At 41.2% G+C, this 25,064-nt stretch overlaps 1 protein-coding gene across 1 annotated transcript; it reads left to right on the top strand.

Moving 5' to 3' along the window:
* Window positions 1-1,317: 1,317 nt before the first annotated feature.
* On the top strand, window positions 1,318-15,740 carry osr1 (odd-skipped related transcription factor 1). The gene is made up of 3 exons (XM_037796478.1): window positions 1,318-1,823; window positions 10,074-10,784; window positions 15,080-15,740. Exons 2-3 carry the CDS (start codon window positions 10,102-10,104, stop codon window positions 15,210-15,212), a joined length of 816 nt encoding a protein of 271 aa, XP_037652406.1. The 5' UTR covers window positions 1,318-1,823; window positions 10,074-10,101; the 3' UTR covers window positions 15,213-15,740.
* Window positions 15,741-25,064: the final 9,324 nt, after the last annotated feature.

The following is a 25,064-nucleotide window of genomic DNA, read 5'->3' as shown; positions in this document are numbered from 1 at the left end:
CAATCAGTGTCAGAACCTCAGCACATTAGAGTCAAAAGTCAGGAAGGATGAAGATGATGTGTTAAAAGAAAAGAAACTCTCCAGCAGGTGGCAGATTTTGTTCACTGAAACAGTTTTCCTCCTCAGCGGCTGCAGAACACACACGTTTTTCTCCAACTACCCTGCATACATACAGTATATACTGTATATAGTACACGCTGATACTGACTACACACTGCCCTTATAACCTGAGGGGTTGAGATCCCTCAAGGGATTATAAAAGGGATAAGAATATATATTTCTGTTATGAAAAATTATGTTTTTTGTTTTTTTTTTAAACTTTTCTCAGATTTTTTAATGAACCGCTCATAATTCACATCCACAAAGGTCAAATAAATTCTGACATCGGATGATAACTAGAGAAGCAATTCAAGTTCCTTTTTCTGCATTAAAACACAGAAAATCATAATGTAACCTTTTTATTATTAAAATTCATAGTTAATCGTGTGATATGCCTATAATATGATATTTCAGCATGTGAAATGTGTTGAATTAGTTTAGTTCTATTGAGATGACATTTGATCACATCTTACCTGTATCTTAAAATTGTTAAACAGTTAACGGGGGCTTTAAGGTATGCAATCAATATTCAATATCAGTCCTTGTTATGACACTATACCATAAAGATTACTACATTTCCGCTTTTGGGATCATAATCCTCTTCTTCTTATGATTGTAAATAAAGAGAGTGTGATCTGTGGGGCCTACAGGCTCCCAGATATCATTACCAGCACCTCACATACTGACTCTTCTTCAGACACCTCGGGGTCTCTTTCCAGTCTGCAGTAAACACCTACGTAATGTTGTGAATTAAACAAAACCACTTGTTTAGGTTCAGGTAATAAAACCACTGTAGGTAGGATTAGTTAAAACCAACATAGTTGGGCTTAAAAACTACTAAGTTTATCACACACTATTTTCCCAAAAAAAGCCATCTGAGCTTTCAACATTAATACCAACAGTTTATAAATAATAATAACTTTATTTATACGGCACCTTTCAAAACAAGGTGCTTTATGATAAAAGTAATTAACTATTAACTAAGTGATTTATTTTAATTCCATCCACAGCAGGAGAGCAGAGAGTTCAGCAGAAAGACAACAGGAAGGTTTTGACTTTTTTTGTGACAGAAAACTCTTTATAAGGCGCAATTGAAATGTGAAAGGTCGCGTGCACATGGAGCACTAGTCCATTATTGGATATGAAACATGCAGAAAAGTGGGAACACTGGCCTCCAGGAGCCTTTTGATGGAAGGATTGTCTTTACAGCTAAACGTCAGAGCGACTCTATCAAAGTCATCCAAGGAGCGTGTGCGCACCGCTCCATCTACCCAAGTCCTGTTCACTTCGCGCACATGGCACACTACCACTATACCACCACTACCACTCTGTTCCTGTCTGACACCACACGGTCACAGAGCAGCAGTGATGTTCTGCGCCCTGCTGTGCTGTGTTGTGTGGTGTGTTGGATGTGGGCTGGCTGAGTGACGCCCCAGTAGGAGTGGGACTGTGCGCTGTAATAAAGAGGCAGCGGCGGCTGAGAGCGCAGACCAGCTCCACCACAACACCACCAAGCCACACCACCACCACACCGCCGTGCCTTCTCATCAGCCCCGGCTGCTCTCTCTGAGCTCACACCGGAGCAGCGGAGGAACATGCTGCCGCTCCGGCCGTCTCATTAACTCATCCGCGCCGATAAACAAGGCTGCTCAGTGGGCTTCCATCTCCTCAACCTCCGGCAGGCAGGACCCCCCGAGCTGCTGTACAGGGAGAACATTTGACTGGTAAGTCTTCATCTTGTTTTTATATTAAAAATGAAAATGAAAATGAAAATGAAATTCATCCCCACATCAGATTTTCTGGGGTTTTTATTCATTTTAAAATGAAAGTTTTATATTTGCAGGGAGGATTGTGCAACAGGTGTAGGCATGACATTCACTTTGTTAAAGTTATTAGGCTGCTGGTTTTCTTTATATGTGCAACAATAACTAAACTGATTGTTAAATGAAATGGTAGGACTGTGTGAGTAAATGGAGTAGTGATATCTGGATATTGGTCACATCAGCTGCATTGAAACTGATTTACTTCTATAAGAGCAGAAGCAGAGTTTTTCCTCAGCAGATGTGCAGATGTGTATGAATAGAGGACCTGTTCCTTCCTTTTCTTTCTCTACATGGAAGCATAAATGCAGCCTTATGGTAATTATCTTCAGCACATGCTTATTAGTTACATGTGACTAAAAATCTCTTACTGTCAAACCTGTACTTTAAATTCTGATGCATAGTTCTGATCCCACTGAGCTCATTAATCCACGTGATGAGTCTCAGCTCAATGCAAAGATTTACACATGAAGGTCTGAACAAACATCAGCACAGGAGCTCTAAAAGCTCTACATGGTTTGTTTCACTGATTAATAATGCCAATAAAGCATCAGATTATAAGAGGTCTGTGAGGCAGGTGGAGATCAGATCATGGTGGAGCTGAACACCGTGTAGAGAGAGTGGACAGTGTGGAGGAGGCAGGCAGGGGGCCGTGCATGGACAACACTGGATTATTCTAAATGCTACTCAATAGGTACCAGTGTGATGCTTCACTGTAGCCACACTACGATGTCCTCCTTTTACTTTTACACAAGTATTAGTAAAGGTACTCATTACACATTAGTCAGATTGTGTATTTATGTGTTAAATGTGTCAGCAGCATTTGGATACAGCTAGTGGAGATGGTGATCATTTTAACTCCTTTATATAGTACCGGTGGTTTAGGTTAACAAGTAATTTTTTTGCAGTTTGACGTGCAGTAAAAAGGATTATAATTCCCTCTAAAATGTAGCAGAGTGTAACGTAACTTAAAATGGAAATAGTAAAGGAAAGTTCAAGTTTCTTGAAGTTGTAGTGAAGTTGAGTTCTTTAGTAAATCCACTAAATCACTGATGGGTAGGCCTGCAAATTATTTAATGGTTCATTCAACAGTCAAGTTTATATGCATTTGTTTTTTTTGCACACATGACAGTTATACAACTTATTTTAATTATCTGTAAACACAGTAAGAACATTTCAACCTGAGCATCTTGTTTCTTGAAAACATGGAACGACTGAGCGGCTGCTGCTGTAGAATTTAAAAAAAATAAAATAACAAAGTTGATTTTAGAAAAAAAAAAAAAGGTAGATTTTTTACTGTGGAAGGCAGCTGTAGATATTCTATATTTCAAGACAGCCCAGGATTTCTAACCACACCCCTGCGACTCTTGTATTTTAAGATTTTTCTTTTCAAGACATGCTTATAAATAAATGTATGGTCATAGTTTAAACCCACGGTTCTCCCCTAGGACTCGGAGTCCCTGGATGAGTCTGAGTCCCAAGATGTTTTAAGAAAAAAAAAAAAAACACGTCACACAAAAGTACTGCTGCTAAATTTTTTTTCTGACAATGATTGAACTGCTCACAACTCAGATCCACAAGACCATAACATGATGTTGATTTAAACTGACTAGCACCAAATAAAGAGTTTAGTTTTACTACTTGAGTACAAGTTTTACTAGTTATACATTTTTACTAAGTTAAAATCTGGAGTGGTGGACTTTTATTAGTTTTCCCATAGTGTTCTTTTTGCTACAGTCTTTATTTAGTTGATATTTTGTCGGCATAAAAGTGCTAACATTTCTATATATTGTGTCACAAATGACTGGCACAAAATACCCATCCTGTGTACGTTTTAAATTAGCACCTAAATTTCACCAGGTCGCTAAAAAAAAACCAAATTCACAATAAAAAACTGGGAGGACACAGCCTGTTTTGCAGGATGTGTTTTACATTGTTGGACTTGCTCGGTCCTGTAGAGGAACTGATCATTTCTGGATCCAGATGTGTGTACTACACCCAGCCCTGATCGCGTTTACACGGAGGTGAGAAGCAGCGTCTCAGTCTCTCACAGCGAGGCCCTCTGAGGCGCTGAATCTCACAGTCTGGACCAAAGCAGAGGGCCACGGAGGGCCCCTGGTATGCAGACATCAAAGGGTTAAAGGTGGGGAGACGCTCAGCAGCACAGAACTTATCTCCTCTAATGACCTCCTAAGTATAAGTCAATTACTTCTGCGTCATGATCAGAAAGGAACAGACCACAGGGGGCTGTTTGAGCTCCACTGCTCCTCATTACAACCACTTCACTGCTGTTTATTGGATGAGCGGCCAGGCCTCAGGCTGGAGGGTTAAGGCATTTCTCATTCTCTCATTAACTACATTTATTAAAATCTCTACAGCCTATATATAAAGCTGCAGAATGAAAGCTCTACTCTTCCCCTACAACAACTTTAAAATCACCTCAAAGCAATAAAACACTCACCTGGCTGACTTGAATACACGTTATTGTATCAACATAAATGTTTGTTAAAGCAGCGCCGTCCTCCACGGCTCCGCTGCTGATGACACGATGACGTCATTTAGAATCTTACTGAATTTACAATCCTTAGAAACTTAAAACAACTCTTGTTTTTCTTAAATCCTGATAAGCTCGGGAGATAACCAGGTTCTCTGGTTGACTTCAGCTCACTCACGCACTGCATTCCACTACTTCTTCTCTAATTAACGGATCTATTTGTAAAATTATTATTAGTAGAAGTTTGCTGATTAAGAAATATTATTCATCGTCATTATTATTATCAATATAATATTCATTGCTCATCTTTATTGATATGAAAAAAAGGATTTTCCCCGGTTAAGGTTCCACCTGAATAGTTCAAAATAAGAAAAAGTCATTCCATGACATCACTTTGTAGACATACGTCCCCTAACTTACAGTAAGGTCTACATATCCGGCAGCTTTGGAAACTCCATGTGTTTGTTGGGATGAATCCACTGTTGTGTCCACCAGAGAAACAGAAAAAGAATCCTCAGCCTGACACATTAAGACAATATCATGAGGAATTATGGATTCAGGTTATGATTACAGATGTGTTAGTAAATATGTCCTCACTACGAAGAGAGACTCTAGATTCAAGACATTTACTCTGTAAAATACTTTAGACTCCAGTATCAAAAGTAAAAGTACTCCTTTTGAAAATTGAGTCACGTCATAGTAATATTATGTAAATGATAAATAAGTAAGCAGTATTTTTGGGTCATATATACCAGTGATACTACAACTACCACAGTATTTCATTTTTTTTTTTGCTCATACTCATAACCTTTAGTCATCATCAGAAAAACAAAACTATAGTAGTAACCAGTGCTGAAAGAAGTAAAAGCACTAAAAAAATACTCTATTACAAGTAAAAGTATTTCAAATTTGATCAAATGTACTTAAAGTTAAAATACCTATTGTAAGGAACGGCACCTGCAATGTTATCAAATGCCATATTATTGAATTATTTTTACCTCCGTCAAGGCCGAAGGCCTCGAAAGGAGTTTATGTTTTCACCGGCATGGTTTGTTTGTTTGTTTGTTTGTCCGTTAGCAGGATTACTCCAAAAGTCTGCGATGGATTTGAATGAAATCTTTTGGAGGAGTGGGGTGTGGCACAGTGAACAATCCATTCGAATTTGGTGGCAATCCGGATCATGATCCAGATTCAGGAATATTTTTAAGGATTCCGATCGGCCTGAGCATTAAAACCACAGGGTATAAGACATGCGCAGTGTAGCCGATGACGCGTGACCCCGCCTCCTTCTTCGAGCAGACAGATACGTGTGTGGATGTGTGTGCGGGAGCTGCTGTCCGTCCGCGGTGAGAAAGGAAAAAGCTTTAGATGACGGGATGAGTGACAACGTAGTGTAACGTTATACGGACATAACAAGGCTGCTGAATGAGAGAGGCATCCGCCGATACGTTAAAACGGAAACACACCGTGTTAATAATAAGCCGACCACCTCACGGTACCGCCAGCTGTGAGCCGTTTTTAAAGTCACGCGTTGGCGAAGGTCTGTGCTCTCCGAGTGCCATTCTAGTTACTGATGCATTCAATAAGTAAGCAGCAGTTTGATGTTTATACACCACTTTATACACTGTTGGGTAGTTTCATATGTAACAAATCATATTTTGGTGCATTATATGTTTTGGATTATAATTATTATAAAAGTAGCTGTCATATAAATTTACAGGAGTAAAAATTCCCCTCTGAGATGTGGAGGAGTAGAAGTATACAGAAGTTTGAAATGGAAAGTAACCCAAGAATCTGATTATTTTTTTTTCTCTGAAATTAAACTCAAACCTCAAAATTTCCCAGCAGCTGAGTGAAAGTAGCCTGTGTAGATGAGTAGACGGATGATGAGGTGAGAGGAGTAACCTGCTATGGCTCCTGTCCATCAGCGTCTGCCTCACACAAAGATACATTATTGTCTATTGTTATTCCTGCTTATCAAACCTGATTTAACAGCTCACAGGTATTTCTCTGGCTGAATGCTGTCATTCTGTCTCTGCACTGAACAGCCCCGGGCATGTTTCTGGCTACAGGAAACACCCACTCTCACACACACACACACACACACACACACACACAATGTTTTTTGTCTGTCTATCGCGCGTCTTTATGTGCGTCTTAATGCTGCCAAATGTCTTGCGTTGTCTTTCACTGACACATACCACAAAAACACACTTTAAAGGAACATACAAGAGTTTTTTTTTTGTTTTTTTTTAGTGTTTGGTAGAAGAAAAATTATAAGAATATAATTTGTAGGTCAGAGAGGCATTGTTATACATTTTTACATGATATATATACTGAACATTATTTTAATAGGTGGCTTTCATCCTAAGTAAACATGGAAGGAGGTTGGGTTGGTGGATGGGTGTGTAATGCCTTTGACTGTCATGCAGGAACTTTGAGTTAACATCCCATTACAGAGCAGCAACTAATGTTGGGCTTTGTATCGATAATCATGAACTTTCTCTATATATCTATATCATTGGACTTGGACGAGGAGTTCCTGTAACAATGAGGTGTGCTTGCAGATGGCTTTAGCTTTTAGAGCCTTGTGTAGTGTGGATCCAACAGCAAGGACCTTTTCACATGCACAGACTTAATGAGCTGATAATGAGGGCCCCCTTCAACAGCCTTATCTGCAAGCTGGACTGGATGTTTATTGGCTCCTGATAGAAGTGTGTGTTGTTGTATGGGGGTGTGGAGAAGCACGAGGGTCCTCGTAGGTGGGGGGTGGGTAGCGGGGTGGAGCAGAAGCAGAGAATTTTTGTGAAAGTTGCTCAGTGGTGCATGAAGCCAAAATGGCTCGACTTCCGCCTGGAAAAGTCCGCGGATCCTCCACATCCATTGGGACCATGGAGCATGCGCAGTAGCGTCCGCTCGGTCACTTGACTCGGTCACGGGGTCACAACCGTTCTAACCCCGCCTTCCAGCCCTCGCTCCAGCCTCGGTCTGGGTCTCGTTCACATGAACGGAGGAAGGGAAATAACTCTGGATTCAGCTATTAGTGCATTTTACAACTTTTAAGACCTAATGATTTAAATGAGGACTATTAGAGTGTCTGACTGGGAAGTTGATTCACCTCAAAAAAAAATTATCCGCTGAGTTACAAACCTATCTTTCCCAATGTAAGTCTATGGGAAAAAGTATTTTTGGGCCCAATGGCATCACGTGACGGACACAGAAGTTGTAGTACCGCCGTTTGGCCACAACGAAAGTTGGGATCAACTACCGGCGCTCTTCCCTGGGGACTTGGTTTGTACCAAAACAGCTCTGAGCTGGCCTGTGTCACAAACCTATGTGAGACAGAACCTAGCGCATACTTCCTCATCTAACGTGTGAGTGAGTCCACTGCAGGAGGTCTACTGAGAGCGAGCTGAGTGTGGGAGAATGGGAGAATGGCTGGATCTCAGACTCCCGCCAACATTGCTCATTAAATATGCAAGTGTCTAAAAATATAAGGCTAAAACATAAACATAAATAAAATGTAAAATAAAGTAATATAAATTTGTGGTAATTGAAAGACAATTGAAAATGAGTAAACTGAATGTAGCCTGAACGGTTACAGGTATGTGTCGTGTGATTGATCTCTTACCATTATTAAAAAAAAAATCACATACCAATTTCAGAAATGATCGGTAAAATTGGAACAAAAATGAATCGATCATATCAAATTGAAAAAGTCTGGTTTCACCCATCCCTAGTTTCCATGTTCACCCTGTGCATGACGTAAATCACACCATAGTGGGGACACGCTCATGTGATTGGCTGGAAAGGAGGGAGACATCTGATTGGCTACAGCTGTTGAAGTTTGTAAATGCAGGTTCATTAATATAGTTCAATAGAGTTTGTATATAAATGTAACATTCAAATATGTTTTTGATGAAAATTGAAAATATTTTTGAATGCATATATTTGTTGATTTCGATTACATTTATTTAAAACGAGAAATATTTGTGTGTGCATCAGAAATATATTGGGTGAACATTTTTTTTCATTTCAGACTTCTGTAATATATTGTGATATGAAGCCAGTAGATTAAATCCACACCCAGTGCCACTCTGAAATCCCCAGGATGTGTCCTAATCACATCAAAAAAGAAAATACAGATATCACACTCATATGATAAATGGTAGACATATCAGTGCCGAGTTTTAATTCCTAATGTGGGACAGTCATGTCCAAAATGTGGGACACTGAAAAGTCTGTTAAAAAGCCTCAATCACCTTAATTAATGTCGGAAACACTCAAGACTAAATGTTCAATCCCATGTTCAGTAATTTTACCACTTACTGTACAATATTATTACTGTTACAAAATATAGGCCTATAGGTGTGGATGTTACATGGAGAAATGAACAACATCAAACAAACAATAGATTATAGTAGTTTGAAAGCCTTTAGGCCTATTAGAAAGATATCAAATATCCTATATTATCATATGCAATTATGCAAAGAAAGAATTATTAAATGCACAGCTAAAAATGTATGAATTTGCTGTGAATTGCAAAGTTAAAATGTTTAACCGTTAACATTTTATTAATTTCACTATACAGGGAACACATACAACCGTAACAGGCAGAGGGCCTATTAGAAGCCAATACACCAAACCTGGAGGCTACACAGAAAACCTGAACCTCTGTAAAACCACTGCTTACCACACACTGCATTATGGGTAATGATTGAATAACCTGTAATGCATAGGCATAAAAACAACAACATGCAAAAGTCAGAAAAAAACTCGTACCATTTTTAACATTAAATTATTGAATATAATTTGCCCGTCACCTTAAATATCTAAAATAATGTATTAGAAGACTAAAACCCTATTAATAATCATTGTTTTTGCACAATCCATGCTGTCCCACTTTAGTCAAATCACCCTGTCCCAATTTTCAAAACCATATTTCCTGAAGATGAATTGAAATAACAAATATAGAGTAAATTTACACCATATTATAATAGTTGTTGATGAACAAACATCATAAACTTCCTGATAAAAACTAGCAGGATTGTTTTATTTATAAGAAATGTATACCCTTAACATTAAGTTTGTCTGAACACTATGTCACTGACCTCTAGGTGGTCTTCACACACAGTGCTTCGTGTTTGGAGATTGCTCCACCCTCATCTATGATTGGACATTTGAGATGTCATGTGATTTAGCACAACTTATGTTAACCAATAGTTTTATTGACTTTTATTTTGTTTGAGGAAGACTTACACCAACCCGAGCAGAGCTGTCCTACATTATATAAATACGGAAAGTCACACTTTGTGAACCTTTTTTTTTAAATATGTGGATTTTTTTCACATTTATATACAACAATAACTACTTTGTGTGCTTTGAAAAATATGTTTGTGGAGAGTCATTTATATATAAATCACAAAATACATGTGTGAATTGTTTTATGTGCATTCATTAGTGTTGAGACTGATCTTTATCTTGTATAAATTTAGCTGCAGTTACACTATGTGTGTTTGTGTGCAGTGTTTTGCTGTAGAGAAACTTGTGATCAAACCTCTCTGTCATCTTAGTCGCTGTCTTATGAAAGCATGAGAAATAAATCAATGTGACCAAAAAGTTGCATATTTTCAACTGCCGATGTTTTCTGTGTCTCCCAGACGGCCTGTTGGATTCTGTGTAGCAGCCATGGGCAGCAAGACTCTGCCAGCACCGGTCCCTCTCCACCCATCCCTCCAGCTGGCTAACTACGCCCTCCTCCAGAGCTCCACGGGCCTCCAGCTGCCATCGGATCATTTTCACAGCATCTACAGCTTCAGTGCCCTACACGCCATCCACCTCCACCAGTGGACCCTTGGCTACCCACCTATGGCCCTGCCCCGCTGCACCATCTCCAAGCTGCCTGCCCAGTTCTCCTCCATGGCCTCCTTCCCCATGTTCCCTCACCTCCTGCAGCCCAAGCACGACTCAGAGGGGTTGCTGCTGCAGAGCTCCAAGAACAAGCCCCGCTTTGACTTTGCCAACCTGGCAGCAGCAGCCACCCAGGAAGATCACCTGAAGGCGGAAGACCTGAGCATGGCGGGTGCTGCCGCCGCCGCAGCAGCAGCACAGAATTCATCTCACCACCCGACTTCAGCCGGCCTGGGATGCCTCCTGGATGTGACCAAACTCTCCTCGCCGGAGCGCAAGTCAAACCGAGGCCGACTGCCCTCCAAGACCAAGAAAGAGTTTGTCTGCAAATTCTGTGGCCGTCATTTCACCAAATCCTACAACCTTTTGATCCACGAGAGGACGCACACGGATGAGAGGCCATATACCTGCGATATCTGCCACAAGGCCTTCAGAAGACAGGACCACCTCCGGGACCACAGGTGAGCACTATGCTTTATTGAGGCCTGTCAAGTCAAATAACATACAGGACCACTGAAACTGTGAATCTGACCAGCGTGCCCTCTTCAGGCAGCAGTTATCTAGGTTTGGTAATAGGCTCTCACTTCTCTCTCGCGCTCTTTTTTCAGTCTTCATACAGCTAATTCTGGGCCGTTTCCTCAATAACTACGTCACCCCTCTCTAGCTTTCATACAATTTTTGCGAAAAATAGAGCAAATATTTGTGCTAATTCTCCTATCGGAGTAAAAAAACTTTTTTAGTGACTGTCATCAGCGCAGCGATGTCGGCAAACCCACGTGACCCATCTTGAAACGCGGAACCCGTCTCGTTTACCATGCTTTGTGGGTGTGTGGATTTTTTGCCGTGTCATCACCATTCATATCTACAGTATACACCTAATGTGTTAAGCCTATAATTAAATTGTTTACTAGTGCACAAAGTTCTTCATAGATCTAGACTCACCAGATTGATGCATCTAACTTAAAATTGTAGGCTACAAAATGTTCTTTCTAAATATATGATGTTTCCAAAGTCTATGAGTAATCGTGTTATATAATTATGATCTCAATGTTGACCAAAATAATCCTGATTATGATTTTTTGTCATAATCGAGCAGCCCTATCTCACATAGCACATTTTTGCCTCCTCTTTTACGAAACACAATAACTACACCACTTTTAGAAAGTGGTGGTACTGAGAAATAATGGAAGAATCAGTTCAGAAACAGAAATGTAATGTTCTATATACCACTTAGTAGTGGCTCAAATCAAACACTTTCACAATATTTATGATGTTAAATATTGGCTAACTCCGGTTCTGAAAAGTGAAGCCAATGCTGAAGTGCTCTAAACTTGCATTCTATCTAACAGCCAGCAGGGGGCGACTCCTCTGGTTGCTAAAAGAAGTCTGATTGTATAGAAGTCTATGATAAAATGACCCTACTTCTCATTTGATTTATTACCTCAGTAAACATTGTAAACATGAGTTTATGGTCTCAATCGCAAGTTTCAAGTCTCCTTCAATACAGCATGATGTTCATTTAGTAAATTATGGTCCCGTTTAGAGTCAGATAGACCATAAAGCAGGGGATGCGTTAGGGCGGGGGCGACCTTGTGATTGACATGTCGCCACCACGGCGTTGTCCGTTTTTGGGAGTTGTGGTGACGGCCAAACTGACAAACTCAAGGATTCAAAACCGAACTCCACAAACCAACGGTGACTACGTCCACTTCTTATATACAGTCTATGAGTTACACGTAAAACAGAAGAAAATAAACATATTTTATGTGTGTACAGTGCGCGTGAAACGCAAGGCATGCCACAGCCTGTGTAGACAGCTGGATTGATGAAAATAGAAGCGCAACTGTCGCATCAGACGCATGATGCTGCTGAAACGCCGCCTGCATAGACATGCAGTAAAGCTTCATGGAGAAAGGTTTAGTTTTAAGATGCCAATTGTGCAAAGAATACAATGATTCTACCAAAGTCAATGGAAATCAACATCATACATTTGATTACCAGCATACCTTAGCTTGACTTTATGATTCATTACGAATACGTCACCAATCAACATTGTATCAGCAGTAACCTGACATGCAGCAGCAGGTTAATGAACTTGGATCAGGGTGAAAAAAAATACTCCATTAGGCAGAGCAGGTTTAAAGATGTAGGTGTGGTACATGAGACTGTTTAAAGCAATCACAATAATAACACATAATAACATGTTTAATTTTGTTCAACTTTGCTGAATTTAAATGACAGAAAAGTAGTTTACATTGGATGATTTGACTTTATTATTTCACATAAATGCTATTAAGTGATTTGAGTAGTCGGTGTGTGACGGGGTCGGTCACCATATCTGGTATTACAGCTTTTTATACTGACTTCAGGTATTGTTTGAAATCTCTATGATTTAAGAATTACTAATTGAGAACATATAAATGACAGAACTAATATATGGCAGGCAAAGTTGGAATTTTATTATCCCCAAGTTGCCAAGATGTGACACTTCAGGCTACAGATCAATACAGTGCATCACCCAACATATACAATCAAACTGTCTAATGCACGGTTCAGACTACACGATATCAGCCCGGTTATAGTCCGACATGGCCGCCGTAGGGCGTCGACTCGGATCGGGAGCGATAAATGAGTGTCGTGTGCGACAATCGATCGTTTTATCTTGTGTGAGTATGTCATAGTACACGATAACCGACGCCGCGTCTGGGACGCATCACGACGTCCCGACAGGAAGTCTAGCATGTTTGATTTTTTCTCGCTTTCTACAACGTGTTCCGTCATGGCCGTGAATTTAACACAGACGCACACAGCTGTAAACAGAAGCACATGGCTACTTATTATGCAGAAAGATGTCATCGGACTGCTGCCGGACCTCGCAGTAGGATATTCAATCTAGGTTGGGTCGGAGTAAAAAACACCACCGCCACTGCGTCTTTGCGCATGGAACATCCCACTGCGCGCCGGCTTTCGCTTCTCCCTGTGAATTATATTTTAATTTTTTTCTCCCGGAGCCTCGTGTGCCACTTTACATGGTCGGGCCCGGGGGCTTGAGCCCCGGTAAGCCCGTATATTAAAAGATGGCGGTGCCGGGAGAGTGTGTATTGTCGGAACAGGGGACCAACGTGTAGTCTGTCATGTGTCGCGGCCAAGTCACGACAAGATATTATGACTCTCAATCGTCTAATCCGACATAGTGACCATCGTAACTGTCAAAAATATCGTGTAGTCTGATCCTGGCATAAAGGTATACACAGACAGAAATTGAAGAAATTGTTTTGCTTCACATCATTTAGAAATAGACACCCTCTGTGTGTGTTTGTGTTCAGCTCAACCTGATCTTCTTTTATTTCCCTCCAGTCTCTCTCCTTTTCCATCTCATCCCTGTTTGTTTATCAAGCAGCAAAAAGGCTTCTACAGAGCCTCCCACCATCGCAAATCTCCAAACTCATGTGAGATTTGTCTGGTAGTGTTTGTTCCTAAACCTAACCAAACAATTGCATGAAATTATGGGTGGGTGGTACATGGATTTTGCAATACCGTCATTACTTTGATAAACACACTCACACAGTTTGGTTTAGCACACGCACACACGAGGGAGATAAAACATCCGATAAACTACATCACTACCAACACAAGTTGTCTATGGTTACGTACAGGCTTCCGTCGTGGAACCTTTTGCTTTTCATTTCAGCGCCCATGTTAACAGTTTAGAGCAGCCACACAGCTGCTGAACTGCTGCGTCTCATGCGTGTGTGACGTCCACACAGACAGCGTCGCTGCCTCTGCGAGCCCGCCAACAGATCATTTTTCACTGTCTATTTTTGCTGAGAACAACGCGCATCACGCAGAAAAAAATAGTCGACACAAGCAGCCGAGCCACGTTGCTCGCAGTCCGTGTGTCTTCTGTACAGTGCTGGTCCGACAGCGTCTACGCTGCATATTTTCAAACTCTTTCTTCATGTGGGTTTCTTCAAAGATGTAAATTATAAATGTAATTCCCAGTATGGCTGTGGTGAAAATAGGTGGAAAAACTCTGAAATAATAAAACAGTAAATAATTTATGTGAAAAAACTTTTTTTTTCCAAATATTCTTTATTGCTGAGATCCATGTTGCTCAGCAACAGTTCACTTACAACTGAAAACAACAGCATGGCTGTTACTATCAACTCTTAATGAATCACATTACATTTATATTATGGGGCAGGCTCCTCCTCCCAAAACACATGAAGGCCTACACCTCATTTTCAACCTTATTGTCCCCACAAATGGAACTTTACTGCCTCTGATAAAGTGCAGCTCACATCCGCTTCCCCAAACTTTTCAGTGGGAAGCATCCTTGCACATATGACTCGAAGCAACCTATTCTATTATGACTTAATTCTCCAAAGCCTACGCCTATGACCCATCCTGCTCATCACCTCCAGCTACTTCCCTCAGGGAGGCGCTACAGGTCACTGTCCACTGAGATTAAATGCTTCACAAACAGCTTTTTTCTATTAGCCATCAGGACACTGAACTCCTCCCTCCTCACACACCACTGACATACATTACTACCATAATTGTCTGATGCTGTCCATTTATTCATTTGTATTTATGTGTCTGTCTGCAGAGAATAACATACTGTATCAAAAACAAATTCCACCGGTCGTGTTGCTCATAAACAATCTAATCGAATGTAATCTATGATAATGTTCTGAAATCTGACATTTATTCCTCCTAGATACTAACTGGCTGCTCTGTTGTGTTCCCCCTGCAGGTACATTCATTCCAAAGAAAAGCCCTTCAAGTGTCAGGAGTGTGGGAAGGGCTTCTGTCAGTCCAGGACTCTGGCTGTCCACAAAACATTACACATGCAGGTCAAGGAACTAAAGCCAGCCAAGATCAAGTGATTCGCTCTGCCAGCAAGGAAGGGACGGGGACACTGGAAAAAAACACGACCAAAGACAACAACAGTCAAAGAACAACCAAAGACTTCTTCATCTCAGCTGTTGGAGGCAGAGCGCTCTGCTTCTGTGGGAATACTCCTCAAGGATGAACTATTTCACCACTTCACCAGCCAGTTCTTAAAGGAAAAAATGCAGAATTGCTGTAAGCCTTAGTGAAGTGTATGCTTAGATATCAAAGCCTGACTTGGCAGTGGATGTGTGGAATGTGAAAAAAAAAAAAAAAAGCCCTTGTGGCTGCTCAGTGCAAATACTTTGCTCAGAAGTTTCTAATCCAAAGTCTATAAAAGGGACACAACTCTTATGCAATTTTTTTTCACGAAAACTGAGAATGATCAAAGTCATGTTAACACATTTTCCTCCTTTTCAATATCCAACACGTTCTCATCCCAACTCGTCGCATACTGAAGCTTTGTCGGACCCCTTGGCGTCAGTTTTCTCTGACGGTAAACACATGCTTAATCTTGTGAATTACCAAAAACCCTTGCTTAGGTTTAGGCAACAAAAACACTATAGTTAGGTTTAGGAAAAAACAACATGGTTGGGCTTAAAATCACTACGTTTGTACACTGAAAATGTGACTGGACGTTGTGAACACGGACACAAACGAACAGCTGATTGTAACGTGAAAGTGAAACGTAACGCACGGGACACACGACTCCCTTCCCACCGTCCTGTGTGTGTCTTTTGCTCTTTAAACAGCACTTTCTCTGTGCGTTTTCTGTTGCCGCAGATGAGTTTACATTGTAGTTAATGGAAAGCGCAGCGCATCGCATACCGCCGCATACAAGGGTGCCTCGTGTGGCGTTATCGAACACCGACGGCCGCGACAAAGCCTCGGTATTTGACGCCCTGTGAATGAGAACGGGCTGCAATATCACATCGCAATGTTATTTTTGTACAGATGCATTATATCAAAAATGTATTTTTGCACTTTAACCTGATTATTGATTATTTACATATATCACTGGATTTCTTAAACTTATTTTTCAAAATGAATAATCATTTCTAAATAAAATATTTTACTTGAAGCGGTTGGCTGTGTGTCTGAGTTTGTGTGTTTGAGTGACATGTTGTGTTTGGGGGTAAGAATAGGGTGATTGTTAGTGGCTATAATTCAGTGCACTGCGTACTGTTTTTATCAGGATCATGACAGTGATGATGAGGAGGATGATCACACTGATTACCAGTTTGATGCCCACCTTCCTCCTTTCTGTCCACATGTCCAAGTGTCCTTGGGCAAGACACTGAACCCAAAATTGTTCCTCCGTGGTAGCTCGCTGCCATTGGTGTTTGAGTGTGCGTGAATGGGTCAATAAGTGGCAAAGAGCTTGCAAATCATTTTGGATAAAAACACTATATCAATGGAGCCATTTTTGATAGTGGCAATGTTACAGACCAGTTGCTTACTCCCCACATACTCCTTCATCTAAAAATTGACATTACACTACACTTTTTAACTCTACATCAAATTTAAATATTTTAAAGGAGGACTAGTAACAAAAGCAGCAGTCACATATGAACCGATACTACGAGACTTTATGGCGTCTTTCAGATTTATTTTCAGCATCCGGCCCTGCACCGGCAGGTTCAGGGACAGCTTCATACCACAATTTGTGAGCTCTTGACACGTTAACCATCATCTCTGTAAAGGTTCTCATTTGTCCAGGTCACTGGATATCTTGTAGTCTCACATCCAAGAGGCTTCATCAATATGGAACTGATTGATGAAAATGTCTTCTTGACCAAACAGACAAAGTCCAGTTGCTTTAAATTATCTACTCCACTTGTGTCATGTAAAACTAGAGAGGGTTCCTCTGCTTTAAGAAGACAAGGACAGAACTTTTTTAAAAAAATTATTACATTATGCGCTGAATTTATTACATCATTCAACTTTTTTTTGCTTAGTTTATAATGTAATACTGTTCTTATGATGTAATACCTTATGAATAACTTTATGAAAAAACTGTTATTACATTATGCCCTCAAGGTTTTATTACATTATGATCTGGGGAGATAATAGTAGGAAGGACAGGTTCCAAACACAAAGCCAATAATTTGGATGGAAGCTTTAGGTCTGCGGACAGCAAACCCTAACCCTAACCGTAACTTGGACAGTATAAAGGATTTTTATTCTTCTTCAATAATAATGAAATTGAGGCTTGGATACGTGGACATACAGATTTTAAGAAAAGGTTGTCTAAGTGAACAGGTGTGGCTGATCTTGTTTCACTTTTAATAGTGCTGAAATGAGAATAGAAATTTAAAAATTAGTGTGTGTGTGTGTGTGTGTGTGTGTGTGTTGGCATATTTAGTGTGTCATGCTGTTCCAGGGGAAGGAGGTGAGCTGAGCGGATGGTTGGTCTGTTGCTCACCATTTCTCTCGTAGCCAGGAACTCATCAGTCTGTCATCAACTCCCTGAGTAGCCAGGGACACACACACACACACACACGCACACACACACACACACACACACACACGCACACGCACACACACAGACACACACAGCTGGGCTGGGCAGCTTGAGATGGCAGGGGATGGTGTACGTGACATCAGGCTTGTCGAGATTGTGGCAGAAGGCGTTCTACTGGTGCTCCATGGCCTCCTGTCCTCAGGCTGCTGGCAGCATCACAGGCCTTAACAACAGTCCAGAGACAGTAGGGGTCAAAGAGCACTGCTTCCAGACACCGGCAGAACAAACATGTCGCTTTCTGAAGGTTCTGCAGGCTCCAAGGTTGCTGGTGGGCACCAGTGGTCATGTTTTAATGTATGGTCAGGGGTTGATGGTGTATTATTTATATGACTGTTTTACCCTGAATCCCAGTCTGTGCTTGCTCAGCTCTTCCACTCCCTTTATTTACACACTTATGGCATAGTCTCTGCATGTCTTGGCTATATATATACTGGATATATATCGTTTTTTTCAGTATACATTTGGCTGCTCAGATTATGCATTTGGTGTGTCAGTCAATGTCAGTTTGCCAGGGGTGATAGCCATGTTGATGGGACATTTTGAGCGTAAAAGTGTAAAACAAAACAGCTCATTTTCGTTATGTCACTCCATGATTTAAATTTTAGCCATACCAATATAAACAACAAATATAACAAATACAGGATAGTTTCACATTATATCAAGTCTGTTCTAGGGATTTTCTCATTTACATTAAAATTGAGGATGTCTTTGGGGCTAGTATGGATGGGAGGAAAAAGCAGTGCTTTCACTGTACATATTGGCCTGCGAGTGTTGTTTCAAAACATTTATTACACGACTGTCAAATACTCGATTCTGATTGGTCAATCACGGCGTTCTGGTCGGCGGTCTGTAATTTCTCTATAACAGACCGTTGCTATGTACAGTATAACAGACTGTTGCTATAGGCGCAGCTCTGATGTCGGACTCTGGCGGACCGTTTTTGTGTCAAAATATAGATTTCTTCAGTAAGTAGCCGTGTAATAAGCGGGATAATGTACAGCGAGCCGATCATTGTTGTGAAAGAATCCCCTTCAGGGTGATGAGAGACCCCTCTGCTTCGCGTAAGGGTGCGGCACCGCCCTGTCGGGGATTCTTTCACAACAATGACCGGCTCGCTGTACATTATCTCTTACATAGTATACGTAAAAAGTACTTTGGACAAAAGTTGTCATCATCCGTTTAAATTTTTCTATGACAGAATTGAATTAGAACAACCAACACTCAAACTACATTGTCTTTTGCCAGTATAGTGGCAAAGTGAGTCATGTAAATTGTAGTCAACACAAATATGGCCAAAAGCGTCAAATTCGTGAGAGACGAGAGACAACCTAGTTCTTTGTATGTGTATGTGTGAACACACTGGACACTACACGCAAACCATTGTTGTGATTTAAGCAGCATCCAGCAGCAATAGTAATCTAACTAGGGATGTTCAAAATTAACCGTTTAACCGTTAACCGACATTAAGCATTTTAACCGATTAACCTTATCGGTTAAAACGGTTCAAATAAATATTAAAAACTCAGAGAAACGGCTCTCTCAAAGGAGAAAAGCTGGTCCACCTTAAGAGCCCACCTTGAGAAAGTCTGAGCCGGAGTTACAGATACAGGAAGTTGGCTCCGGTCTATGTCTCGCTTGAGCGGAGGAGTTGTAGACTCGTAGCATTTATCCACCGACAAATAAACTGTACACACACGCTACAGCTACGTTCACAGCTATAACGCCACGACAAATCCCCCCCCCCCCACACACACATACACGGTCTTTTGGACTCTCGCAAAAGTTACACCGCAATGACAAAGCGGCGGTGAGCAAGAAGCTACCAGCAGAGCTACAGCTGCTAACGTAGCACAAAAACACTCACTGTTTGTCGGACAATCGCTATCGTTAATCCGGGAAGACAGGGTGTCGTTACGTCGGGCATACACACAGCGGACAATCTGCTAAACTAAACTAAAAGTTCGGTGGAGACTTTTACTGGGAAAGTGGCTGCATGTCCGCGACACTACACGCAGCACCGTGGGTGCTAAGTTAACGCTGCCGGACGGGTGAACTGGGGTTGGTCATCGGTTAAGAATATTTTTCAAAATTAGCATCCATTAGTCTAACTGCAGTCAATGAGCCGCAGCCTGTAAAGGCCCGCTACGGACCACATGCTCCACTCATGATGCCGCACAGAGCGCTACGGCCTGTTTATTCAAAGTTTGTTAATACTGAACGTGTTGCGTGTCCAACTTGCACTAACTTCAACACTGCCCGTCCTTGGGTCCCCTGTAATACACACGCCAAGTGTGAAGTAGATCGAATGAACGGTTCTCAAGGTATGCGAAGAACATATAGACAAGAGATACCTTGCTTTATAGTTAGATATCAGGAATTACACAATATTCCACATATTCTCCACACGGACTGCACGAGCAAACCCTGTGGGGCTGAAACTGCAGTAAGTAAGACTATGGTAGGCTATATGATAATAAGTACTTATTGGAATAGATGTTTTTATTTTATAAGCTCTCTCTCTGGCCTTGGCTTTACCTCTATGTCCTCTGGGCCTAGGGGAAATGTCATTCACTGCTACTGTCCTAACTGAATGATTTAGGAAGGGCTTGGCGGAGGGCATAGAGGGGGTAAAGTGATGCTTCACACAGTAGACGTTGCTCTGGGCCACTGACACGTTTACGGTTTCCGACTGGCAGGGTGAGTCAGAGGGTGGCAGGATGGACGCACAGTGAACTAACAGATACAGAGCCGACAGGGACCGGCTGTTCCCCCCCTACGGCTTCCTCCAGCGAGGGAGGAAAAGGGAAGGAAAACCCCCAACCCCCCCTCTTTTCCAGCTATTATAGAGCAGGCCAGGAAGGTGAAAGCAGGTTTTGACGAAAATCACTTCCACGTGGCTGATGGCCTCTTCACCCTACGGCAGGGTTACACAGACATGATGCCACAGGGATGAGAACAACAGCTGCCACTAGTGGGGACCATCAACATTGATTGAATAGGTGATGATGATAATGATACAGCCCACATGAGCATTTCATGGGGCACATTGGTTGCTAAGGTCTTAGCATGTCAAGAATGTAACTGCTGCCCAGGGATCAGTGGGGATGGTATTGTCAGTTGTCCATTTGGCAGTCAGTCAACACCGACAATTGAATTGGAATTAACCGATAACCAACCCTCGTTAACCAATTATTAACCGTTGACCGACAAGATTTGTGCCTCGCATGCAGCAGTGCGCCAGCTGCAGAGTCCCCAATTCACCGTACGGGAGCGTATGCTGCGTTCACTGTCTCCAGTTCACTTAGCAGATAGCGTTAACTTAACAGATAAAATAGATAACTTAGATGCTGCGTGTAATGTCGCGGACATGCAGCCACTTTCCCAGTAAAAGTCTCCAACGCACATTTAGTTTAGCAGGTTGTCCGCTGTCTGTCTGCCCAGATTAACGATAGGGATTTTCCAACAAAAAGTGTGTGTGTTTGTGCTACGTTAGCAGCTGTAGCTCTGCTGGTAGCTTCGTGCTCACACACATACGGTCTGTCAGCTCAGCGAAAATTTCAGCAAGTTTCCAACAGACGTGGCGTTCTAGCTGTGAACGTAGGTGAAGCAGACAGTGTGTGTACAGTTTATTTGTCAGTGAATAAATGCTATGAGGCTACAACTCCTCAGCTATAAGTGAGCTATAGGAGGGAGCCGACTTCCTGTATCTGTAACTCCGGCTCAGACTGTCTTAAGGTGGGCTCTTAAGGTGGATCAGCTTTTCTCCCTTAAGAGACGAGTTTTTCTCAGCTATTTAATTAATTAGGGCCTGATCACGAAAGTGCCAGGACCCAATGGTGTCCTGGCACGAAGTGCAAGGAAATCTATTGTTTTTCTGGGTATTATTATTCTTTTTCTGCCGGGAGATTGCCTTTTTGGGACCTTAGCCATCCCCAAAAACTCACCAAAGGTGGAATATGCGTCAGAACTGGTGGGAAAGTCAATGTTCTGGAGTGACTGGGCCTGGGTGTCACTAGCGGGCAAAATAGCGCCCCCCTAATGTAGGCAGTTTTTCAGAGAAAGTTTCTTCGATCTTCACGAAATTCAAGTACGTCATTGCTGACGTCATCGTACCTGGATTAAATATTTTTGAGATTTTTTCGGCCAACAGGAAGTCAGCCATGTTGGACTTCCTGCGTGATTTTAAAATTTACGAACACATGTTTGAAGACTTTAGGATGCACAAAAAATTATGAAACTTTACACGCACATCCAAACTAGTAATTACTTTATTTAAATGTTGAAATTTTGCTTGGGCGTGGCATGTTGGCTCTCTAGCGCCCCCTTATGTCTTTTTTCTTGTGAACATACCTTGATGTACTCGGAATCTCATGAAATTTGGCAAAATGATAGACACCGGTGAACTTTAGGTAAATGTATAGCCATTAGGCTCAGTGTGTTTAGCCGGCTCTATAGCGCCCCTTAGAAAAATGGAAAAATTGATATCCGCACACAAAATTTGGTTGACAGATGTAAGATGTGGAGAGAAACAAAAAAGCCTCTTGGAGGTATGCCCAAAACTCAACAGGAAGTCAGCCATATTGAATTTTATGTGCGATTTTGCCCATTTTTCGCCCATTTCTGGGGTTTTATAGGCCGTATACTTTAACAAACTCCTCCTACAGATTTGATCAGATCGAGTTGAAATTTGGTCAAGACCATCTTAAGACCTTGAGGATGAAAAGTTATCAAAATGGTGAGTTTTCACTGAACGACCTGACCGTGGCGTGGCGGCCATTTTGAGCCATTCGCCATGAAACAGGAAGTTGTTGTAACTCAACTGTACATAGTTCGATCTGCCCCAAATTTCTCGGGTATGATAAGGGTCCAGTCCTGATTATATGTAAATGTAAAAATATAGTCATAGCCACGCCCCCTACACATTAGCCCCGCCCCCTTTCATAACTCATGAACCGTTTGTCGTAGAGTCTTGTGGGAGGTGTCATATCACTCAGAAGAGAGTGCCTGTTTCATTGGTGAAGGTTATGCTCGCCCCCTACACATTAGCCCCGCCCCCTTTCATAACTCATGATCCGTTTGTCATAGAGTCTTGTGGGAGGTGTTATATCACTCAGCAGAGAGTGCCTGTTAAGTTGGTGTTGTTATCCCCACCCCCTACACATTAGCCACGCCCCCTTCATAACTCGTGAACCGTTTGTCGTAGCTAATGTGTAGGGGGCGGTGATAACCTTCACCAATGAAACAGGGACTCTTTGCTGAGTGATATGACACCTCCCAGAAGACTAGGATTAACCGTTCATGAGTTATGAAATGGGGCGTGGCACAACACAGACTTTCTACAGAATCTTAAGCACTGACGTCAGATAGGCTCAACTTTGGAATTGGTTAGTAACTCTGAAGTTTACAACTGTAGATTGCTGGTGGTTGTAGGATGTGTAATATATGAAAGATAAACTAAATATAAATGTACTATAAGCTCCGTTATAGATAGTTATGGTAACTGATGAAAACTGATACAACAGCCAAAAATTATGCATCATCCAGGAAGAAATACAGTTGATTTCAGGATATAAAGATGCAAGTTAGCTATGCAATTACACTGCAGTGACACCAATGAGATTATGATACAAAACAAAAATGACAGATCAGATTATTTTTTTTAAATGAAATACAGATTTATATAGACTTAATCAAATAGTTGTTCAAAACAGCAATATCAGTCATATCGACTGCAATCCACAAGGGGTGCTGCAGGGGACGTTAGCCAAGGTTGGGTGTGGCGAGTTGGTCCAGACAGATCAGAGCAGATGACTGACTGATGGAGACTGAGCTGTACTGAAATTAGTGAGTATATTGTTTTTATACTAGTTTATATTTTTGTTATGTGTTTGTTGTTGTTAAGAGATTGTGGCTTTGTTTTCCCACCGTGTGACTGCCAGTTTCAGGAATGCATTTATTAGGGATGCACAATACAGATAATGGGGAATTTGGTCAAATGACATTGCACTTTTAGGATTAACTAGCTAGCTAGCGTTTTTTTCGCAGGATCGCATGTTTTATCCCACGAACCAGACTATATTTCACCGTGTCGGACATTTATTCATCTGCTATAATGCCATTATGACAAAGGATGACATTGCACTTTTAGGATTAACTAGCTAGCTAACTAGTGTTTTTTTCGCAGGACCGTGTGTTTTATCCCACGGACCAGACTATATTTCACCGTGTGTCGGACATCTATTCATCTGCTATAATGCCATTATGACAAAGGATGACATTGCACTTTTAGGATTAACTAGCTAAAGTGCAACCATCATTGTAGCATGTCTTGATAAACCACAGTGAAGGTGTCAATAAATAGAAAATAAATAAAGTCTATGGGTCTATGATTCTAAATTAGAAAAGTTCTGATCTGTCAGGAATAGACGTGGTTTTAAATATTAATAACTATTACAGACTGTGTGGGCTATAACACACTAAAAGCCTGATTCTACTTTACAAGAATTCACTTGCTACATGTTTAAAATCAGGTAGGCAAACTCATTAAAATACACAATAATTAAGATCAGTGTATGATGAAATAGTAGCATTAGCCCAATTTGGAAAGTCTGTCTCCCTGCCCATAATTCCTAATTGCTGACCTGGCTGAAGGTTGTGTTTAGTTGATTGACTGTGTACTGTGTTATTTTGTTCTTCAGAAAATGGACAGCCCCACTAAATCTGCGTCCATTAATGATGCTGAGGTGGAGGCCGTGAGGCAGGCCCTCCAACTGTTTACTGAAAGTATTACATGTAGTGGTATTTGTGTTGTTATTACTCATCTTTTATACGTTCATGTCACGTGTATAAGAATGTCCCTATTTAATTTGTGGTAATTTTAACTAATGTAGGAGTGGTAATGATGATTTGTTCTGACCTTTTTAAGCAGGAAAGCCTAACCAGATACAAGGGTCACAAATTGGCCTTGGCTAGAAATCTTTAAGTATATGCAACACATCTGCATCATGCTATTGAAACCTGTTAAAATGATTGTTGCTTCAAATGTATATTAGTGAGAAGTTGATAACTGTCATAGATTTGATATGTTAATGATTAAATAAAATTGAAGGGAATAATTATGTTAAAAACATACTATTATTAATCCCAAACATATACAATTGAACATATTTGCATTTTAAGCCTAATAGTTGTTCATGTGATTGATATGTACATTTATTGTTTTGTTTACAATACAAATGCGCTGATCCGGCCGTGCCGCGCCAGGACCTTTCCAGGGAGAGTCTGCGCAATAATGCGCAGACAATGGAGGTCCTTGTGCGGCAAG

Source organism: Sebastes umbrosus, chromosome 16 (genome assembly GCF_015220745.1).
Source record: "Sebastes umbrosus isolate fSebUmb1 chromosome 16, fSebUmb1.pri, whole genome shotgun sequence".
Lineage (NCBI taxonomy): Eukaryota > Metazoa > Chordata > Actinopteri > Perciformes > Sebastidae > Sebastes > Sebastes umbrosus.
Note: the sequence above shows the minus strand (reverse complement) of the source record. Positions and strands in the feature narration are given on the sequence as shown.